This window comes from Corvus brachyrhynchos, unplaced genomic scaffold (assembly GCF_000691975.1).
Source record: "Corvus brachyrhynchos isolate BGI_N302 unplaced genomic scaffold, ASM69197v1 scaffold139, whole genome shotgun sequence".
In the NCBI taxonomy this organism is placed as follows: domain Eukaryota; kingdom Metazoa; phylum Chordata; class Aves; order Passeriformes; family Corvidae; genus Corvus; species Corvus brachyrhynchos.
In genome coordinates, this window is record NW_008246062.1 from 1,339,143 (window position 1) to 1,347,876 (window position 8,734).

Below are 8,734 nucleotides of genomic sequence, written 5' to 3' on the forward strand. Positions count from 1 at the left end.
CGACGCTCCCCGGGGACAGCAGAGCTGCACGGGCTGGGTGTGAAGTTACCCGCGGTGTGAAGCCGCAGGACCTTCTCCGATGATGGTTTTGTAGCCACTGCTCTGGACACTAGGCTGCAGTGAGGAGATGCTCATCTTTTGTAAAGACCAGATGTTCTGCAAAGAACCATTTCTTGTCAAATTAGCTTTGCTCACAGAAGATTCTTTGCGTAAAGAAAGCAATCTGTGAGGGTTTTATGCGGTTCCACGGCATGTGTTTTTCATATCAGGATGTTTTTTCATGTCATAGACACAATTATACTCAATTAATGAGCTCTGAAGAGCCTGACATAATGGTTACCCTACTACATGGGACCCTGGGGAATCTTTGCAGAGAAGGAAGTCTGCAGGCTTACAGAACTTTGCAGATGTGTAAGTGGGCAGGTAGAGTGGTTCTGGGCTTTTGATAGCTTCTGAAATGAGTTATGAAGGAAGGCCAGCTGGCTGGCAGCCAGAGGAGATGCTAGACCATCATCAAATAGTACAAGGCTTCTTATGAGCGAGCAGCTGCATTGCTCCAATGCCACAGGCTTGTTTGTGTACATATTTTTCCCCATCTGCCTGCCACAGAACTCTTGAATGTGTTTGCCCGTTTCCGTTTTCTACCTGAAAGAGGTTCTCTTGGGTGTTCCCCTCCCCTTACTCCTGTGTTCCTCAGTCTCTGCCTGAAGGTGTGTTATTTGTAACCTGGGACCTGTTGAAATACTGTTTATCTTGGCATTAAAGTGAAAGCTGGATAATGGGCTCACTCGCTCAAGGTGTTGATTCCCTTTGGCACCTGGAGTAAGCAAGTCCCATCTCAGCATCTGATTCTGTGAGACAGGCATATGAAATGTTCGGGGAGGTGGAAAGAACTTTAATGAAATATTTGCACAGTTCCTTTTGGCAGCAGGTGAGGATAGGTTATTGGCAGGTTTATGCTAACACTGAAGTGCTTCTGAGATTTCTAATATATCAAACCATATGTTATTTAGCGTTGATGTAATCATGACCTCGGTTCCTTGTTGCAGCTAGTGTTTGTAAGAAGTTGAGAACACAATAAATGTCTTGTGAACAGGAGAGCTCTACAAGGTCTACAGATTCAAATTATCCCTCAGTGGCAAGAAAAACATTTCTCTTATTCTGGGAGTGTTCACAAATTCTGAAAATATGCTTAGTTTGGATTGGGTTTGGGGTTTTTTTTTTCCGATTGGTTGGTTGTTTCTTTGGCTTTGAACCTTTGTAGTGGCTTAAAAATCTGTCCATACAAGCTGATGTGAGCTTGTTGCATGCCCTACTTATTGTTGGTGTTTTTATCAAGAAGATACAACAAATGTGACAAGAATGGCCATCTTTATTTGTGTTACTGCAGGAATAGTAGTGAAGGTAGCAAGTGAAAAAGCTGTTGCCAGACAAAACAATACTCCTAAGTGTTTTCTAGAAACTCCATAATAATAGTGGAAGAGTGGAATCTGCAATACATGCATGTTTGCAGGGACATGAACCAGGCAGAATCCAAAGAACTTCTCTGGTCCAACCCTGTTGTCTCGGGATAGGGTGGTGGATAGTGCAGCAGAGATAGTAAGCTTAGGAGACATGTTTCCTTCAACATTTTTCCACAGGCATGGAAATGCTGGCAGTGGTCTCAGAAGTGGGATGTAACCAGTCTGGTACAGCATTTCTGGTGATTTGCTCTGCTTTGTAGCTCCTGGTCTGTACTTTGCAGATAGAAACTGGATACTTGCAAGAATCTTTGCAAGTCTGGGGTTTGTTGTATTAATTTGCTTGGTAATACAGTTCTGGCCAATACTACTGCTTTGTGCCATTACAATTACCATTTGTCTGTCACTCTCCCTCCTATTCTGTACTTTAAAGGTTGTGGTTTAAACCCAGTTAACAAATAAATCTCTCACAGCCACTTGCTCACTTCCCTCCCACATCATGATGGGGGAGAGAATCAGACAAGTAAAAGTGAGAAAACTTGTGGGTTGAGATGAAGACAGTTTAATAAGTAAAGCTAAAACCATGCACACAAGCCAAGCAAAACAAGGAATTCATCCACCATTTCTCTTGGGCAGGCAGGTGTTCAGCCATGCCCAGGAAAACAGGGAGGGCTCTATCACCCCTGATCGTTACTTGGGGAGACAAATGCCATCACTCCCAACATGCCCCTTTGTCCTTCCTCTCCCCCAGCTTTATATGCTGAGCTTATGGTATGCAATATCCCTGTGGTCAGTTGGGGTCAGCTGTCCTGTCTGTGTGCCCTCCCAACCTCTTGTGCACCCCCAGGCTCCTGACTGGTGGAATGGGGTGAGAAGCAGAAAAGGCCTTGATTCTGCAAGCGCTGCTCACCAATAACCAAAATATCCCTGTGTTATAAACACTGTTTTCAGCACAAATCCAAAACACAGCCCCTAGTAGCTACTGTGAAGAAAATGAACTTTATCCCTTGTCAAAATCAGCACAAAAGTACAGAATAACCTTATCATCTCAGGACGTACTGTCTTCCTCACAGTTTAAAAGCTTTCAGTTCCAACGGTCTCAGGGAGAGATGCAACTGTCAGTCTTTTCCACATCCAAAAAGCTGAAGTAAAAGTTTGTTTTTCAGGTGGGACCTAAAAGTCATTGTGACTTGCTACCAAAGCTATATAAAAAAATGTATCTAAACATTATGCCCTGCTGAAAGCAAACAAAGAAGGTCCCTTGCTTGATTTATAGAGTATACACTAGATGATACATTTTTTCATCCTGTTCCAATGGGAACAAGGTGTCCCAGGAAATCATTGTTCCCTCTGAGTGCTGGCCAGTGCGTGACAGGTCCTGAAATGAGGTTTGTGAAGCTAAGCTTTGCTCACAATTCTTAACTTTGTGTTGTTGACTAGCATGCATGTTTTTTGAATGTCTGTCGGCACAAATAAAGTGTCATCTTAGCTTTTGATGTCTTTATACTGAACTCCAGGACAACTGCTGCTGATCTGCCTGGAAACCATCTGACAGGCCTGCTGGTCTGCTCATCTTCAAAATTAAAAGATTGGCTTCTCTTCAGCATGTGGCAGCTCTACCTTTCTTAGAAAGCAGTCTGAAACCTTGCTGAACCCCTGTGCCTCCAGACCTGCCACTGACACTTGCACTGTTTATTGATCAGCTGTCTGTCAGGGATGATAGTGCATTAATATCTGGTGTCTACTGACTGTGCATCCTGACAATAACCAGTGCTTTATTACAGAGCAGGGACAGAGAACCTGACATGGCTTTTTGCCAAACTAATTTCTTTGAAGTCCAAATGTGTCTTGTTGGGGAACATTGTCTTTTTGACAGCCTTGTCCCACCAAGGTCTGCATTGGCTTCCCATTGCAAGACGAAGGGCAGCACCCAACTAGTACAGGCTGGACAAAGCCTACCAGCATCTCTGGTTGCTGCAAGTTTCTCTCTGCTGATAACAAGTCAGAGAGTGATTATGTTGCAGAGGTGAGAAGCATTTGGCCTGCAGGTTGCATGTTGGCTAGGTCTGTCATATGTGCCCTCCAATGCTTCACATTGGATGCAGTGATGTGAAATTAATAAGGTGGGCAGTCATTTTCCTCCTCTTTACAGCCTGTTTGGATAAGCGTTGTGAAGTCAGGCAGGCTGGCTTGACTCTGTGTGAACTCTTCAAATGTGTTTTGAGAACTGCTGGGTAACTGATGCAGACCCAAAGGAAAGGTTCAGCACAAGACTTAATGAGACAGAGTTGCTATGGGCAGATGGACAGGATGGCATACAGAACCTGGTAACCTGGTTTAACCTGGTTAAACATCATCCAGTTGTCAGGTGGGATGAGGCCCAGTGTTTCACATTTTTGAGAGACACATTACACTGTGTATTTTGATATTGTGGTACAATTCTGTACATGTACATCATGGAAGAGAAGACAGGCTGGTAAGTGGTGCTTGGTCACATTCATTTCATGTCTTTTCATTAAAATGGGACTATTTGTTCTGATCCACATTTCTGTTCTTGTATATTGGTCACATCTGGCTTCTGTCCTAAAAATGTCTGACTTTTCAAATTAATATAAACTAATTTACAGGGTGTTTTGTTTACTCCTAATGCTTAGTGTCACGTCATCCTTATCAACATGATGCAAGCTCAACTGCAGAAACTCTGTTCTGCTCAGATTCTGTTCATCTCCAACTGGACCTGTCGGGATCCTTCTGCACTCATAGAAAGGGCTCTCTTCCTTAGCTGCTGGATAGTGAGTTATTTTCAGATAAAGTCAATTCAGGGTTTGCAGGGATGTGTTGAGGCCTGAAATTCATTATTTCTGGGATGCTTACACTTGGTAGGTAGCTATCTTGGCTGATGGAGTTGGTATTTGATGTCTTAACTTCCAGCTAGTCAATTTTTCCCGGTCTGTTGGTGGTGGTGCATTTGTTGTGATGATTTGTTTTCTCCCAAGTTTTTTTCTGGGAAGGTTTCCTAACAGAAAATTCTCATTACAGTGGTAGATATTGAAAGGAGGGAGAGATGAAGGGAAACTTGCACTGTGAGGATACTGCAGAGGAAAAAGAAGTAAAATTCCCTTTGAAATAAGAATGGCTGACCCTGTAGTTGTATGTAGACCCGTCTTTTCTTCAGCACTGGAGTCTCACCACACATTCTCCTTGTGATTTTTAAATCTGTGTTTTGGATTATTACCTAAACTCTTGCCAAACCTGTAGTATTTTTGTTAAAATGAAATGTACTGAGCACAGTGCAGTAGGGTTGTATCTTGAGTCTGCTGGAACATGGATCCCTCCCAAGCCCGTGTCTCTAGCATACACCAAGCCCTGGCTGGCATGTGATGGCAAACTGACAGGTGACAGTGTTGGATCACACGTTGCTCTCCTAGACCAAAGCAGGGGGTTTTTGTTCTCAGCACTAAAATGAAAGTAGAGTAAAAGTGCTTTTGCTTACATGGCACCAGTACAACTTTTCCTAAGAAAATGCATCTGTCAAAGTGCAGCAGCTTCAGTGGAGCTTTGACACAAACTTCTGAGATTTTGGCTTACTTTCTGAAAACAGCAGGAACGCAGTATTTCAGTTGCCCAGTTTTCAGCCCACATGAAAAGTGGGAGCTCTTTCCAGAGGAGCTGGGCTGGTGGTGCCTATATCTCGATCTGAAGCATTATGCCTGGCCTGGTTCCTTGCCAGCAGGGGCCTCAGGCTGGTAGCTCTAGTTATGATGATGACAGCCAAGCTAAGGATTTTGTTCAGCCAAATCCTACAGTGATACTGCTGGCTCTTTAGCTGAGATGCCAAATCTGCACCAGTCCTGGAAGTGTAAAATTTTCAGAAACTTTGAAGGTACAGAAGATGCATTTCTATACTTTTTTTAACATTAGAGGAGAATTTTAAAAAATTAGATTATCTAGTGGATACTTAGTTTTTAAAAAACAAACTGTAATTTTAGTCAGCAGAGAGTATGAGTGCTCAGTGTGAGTATAAAATCTTCTCTTTTTTTTTGCAAAATACCGTCTATCTCATCTTAAGAAAGTTGTGTTGCCTGCTAAGATACCTCCCTAAAATGAGGAAAAATTTAAGAACAGGAAACGAAAAGTAACTAAAGCAAAAAGAAAGCCTATACCTGTAGGGCTTATAAATAGTATATTAATATAATATTAGGTTTGTAGTGCAGGTACACAAAAACCTCATCTTTCTAGAAGGAAAAAGCTTATAAAATGAAAATGTCATGCTTATATATAGTCATTGTAATGTAGCTCAGGGGTTACACAGCTACATGTTTTGTAAGTGCTTACAGTATGTGAGATTTGTAATGTTGCAGTACTATGAGTCCTGAAATAGACTTATTTCAGATAGAGCTGCTTTTATTTAAACAGCTTTTTTTGATCTGCTGTCATGTCATCTATAGCAGTAGCCTAAAGATTGCCTCCCTTAATACTTCAGTTAATTGGGATTCTGTCCTGTCACCTCCCTGTCCCATGTCAGGCCTGTGGTGCAGAGGTACAGGAACATTTTTATTACCATCCCAGGCCAGACTGAAACTCTAGCAGTGATTCAGAACAGGCTCCCAAATTGAGGTGGTGAGGGACGTGCTGCCGTAGCTGGAAGATGACCTGTCAGGATATGGGAGCATGTTCTGGCTCGCACTGTCTCTACAGGAACATTGCTGCGTCTTCTCCACTTCTTTGTACAAGCTCTGACTACAGTCGTTCTTTCAGTCATATTTGGAAATCTCCTCCTGAGTGAAGAAAAGTATTTAAAAGGGGGCAGTGAACTCCGTGAACAATTAAATCTGCATAGTCCACTCTTGGGATTCTACCATCATTCCCAAGAGCTTGTTATCTGTAGCGTGATGTTAATACCTACTCAGACAGCAATTTCTGCTACTGATGTAGTCTCTCTCTGCCAGTAGGTAGTGGCAGGTCTGTAAAGACACAAGATGAGCAAAATGCCAGGGTGAGAGAGGACAACAAGGCATGCCTTCAATTCTGCAAGCCTTTATTCCAGGAAAGCCCTCAGCTTACCAACAGGGCTGTGACCTGTCTGGAGGTACATTTTGCTTTTGGTGAAATTGAAGCCTGAACTTGATAAGGATAGAGGAGGAGACCCCATCACCAGTTTGATCTGTGGGGTAGGAGAGTAAAACCTGGCTAATGGCAGGACTGCTGGTCATTCAGTGATGATGTGCCTGTTTTTTCTAGACATTTTAAGACCTTGGCTTTAGTAGTTGCCTTTCAGCTTCTATGTAGATCAATTATTTGTCACTTTCCACAGACAGTCTGTAGAAATGTGTCTACACTTCCCCTCACACTTGCACATGCCATACATCTTCAGTGAAGTCTTGTGCCATTTTGAGTATAAGGTTCCTCCAAGGTTATTCTGTATCTGTCACTATAAAATTGACATTGTAGTGATGCAGCTACTTGCCATAGTAAATACATCAGTTCAGCTCAAAGCCTTTGTGGTCTCTCTGACCATTATTCTTTGAATTTTAAAGTGTCGTCTTATTGGTGTCCTGTAGAGGGATTCCTTGTGGAGCAGGGGCATGTGATACCCCTGGAAAGATTGGACAACCCAGGGTTGCTGAGGAAAAACCCCTGAACTGGCCCCTGGCTGCAAGCAAGCCTGGAAAGCACCTGGCTGCAGGCAGCCCTGAAAGTCCTTGGCAAAGTTATACACTGGTCGTCTCCCCTGCTGATTAGAGGCTGTCTAGAGGGACTGGGTGTGAATCTTTGCTAGAAGTAGATATAAGCTCGTATAGTTAAACAATAAAGGGAGAATGATGCTCAAATCGTATCGGCGTTCGTGTCGTTACTCTGGCCAGCTCTTCAGGCTCGGTCCCTAAAACCTGGCGCCCGAACAGGGACTCAAGTGATTTTCGCCTAGATGCGGTTTGTTTTCTCTTAAATGTGTTTCACTTAAATGCGGCAAGACTCCAAATCATCACACCGATGGTGAGGAGCCTGTAGAAGTAGATATAAGCTCGTATAGTTAAACAATAAAGGGAGAATGATGCTCAAATCGTATCGGCGTTCGTGTCGTTACTCTGGCCAGCTCTTCAGGCTCGGTCCCTAAAACCTGGCGCCCGAACAGGGACTCAAGTGATTTTCGCCTAGATGCGGTTTGTTTTCTCTTAAATGTGTTTCACTTAAATGCGGCAAGACTCCAAATCATCACACCGATGGTGAGGAGCCTGGAGAGCTGGAGTGGGAGTGTCCCAGCAAAAAAGCTGAGTGGTGCGGAGCTCGCGCAGCCAAGCGGGCCCCCGCAGGTAAGAAGCTATGGAATACGAGGCTGGCACTCATCTCCTAGCCAGTATCCTCTCTAAGAGAGGCGAGACTGTAAAAGATCGAGATCTCTACGCCCTAATTACGTGGACCTGGGAACAAGGGTTTTTGAAATGCACTTCACTTTTGTTTTAGACTGAAGAGTAGTGGGAAAATGGAAACAGACTGTGGCTGTTCACAACTGAGGGTGGAAAGGAAGGTAAAGAAGCAAAAGCTCTTGGATTAACATGGAAAGCTGTGACTAATACCCTCGCAGAAATGAAAGCAGAGAGGAAGGTGGCCATGGCGGCCATGGAAGCCCTGGGGGATGGCAGCTCCAGGAAGGGAACAGACGGGGGTCTCACGGAGCGGCGGCCGGAGACTAGGGCGGAGTCCAGGGTTGCACGATTCTTCGGGCTGGCCGCAGGCAGACCGATTAAGGGAACAGCAGCATCTGTGCATTACCTGCAGGAGTTGTTGGACGCCGCGGGGAAGGAAGTTACCCCTCCGACGTCTGAGGGAGAAATAGCTGCAAAGGCAGAAGTGCAGGGTCCCAACCCGGGGGGCGGGGCACAGGCGAGCAGAGGAGAAACGAGCGGTCCTAATGCCCGGCCGAAAGCAGTGGCACACCACCCCCCTCTGCCGGACAGCGGATCATAGTCTGACAGCGAAGCGGACAGCGGATCATCGTCCGACTGCGAAGCAGCCTCTGCGACTTTGTCGCCCACAGAGCCTGAGCCAGCCAGGGCTGCCAGGGGTCAGCCCCAAGAAGAGGAGAAGCGCCAAGAGATGATGCATGAAGTAATGAAGAAGCTTGCTGAATTGTCTATGCCTCAGGATGCACTGGAGTCTAAGGCTCGTGACACCACACCATCAGCACTGTGGCATCCCGTGGACCACCGGTCAAGATAGCCACCAGGACTCCTACGTTCCCATCAGGAGAACCGGGCACAGTGCCTACGGCCCCC

The 8,734-nt window shown here is 44.9% G+C and overlaps 1 protein-coding gene across 1 annotated transcript in view; it reads right to left on the reverse strand.

The window, feature by feature from the left end:
• The window catches only part of DNAI1 (dynein axonemal intermediate chain 1), a 148,426-nt gene extending 140,355 nt beyond the window's left edge, over positions 1-8,071 (reverse strand). Inside the window, exon 1 of the mRNA XM_017746567.1 lies at positions 8,036-8,071. Within this exon, the coding sequence (XP_017602056.1) occupies positions 8,036-8,071 (36 nt within the window). The remainder of the gene's footprint in view (positions 1-8,035) is intronic.
• Between the last annotated feature and the right edge of the window lie 663 nt (positions 8,072-8,734).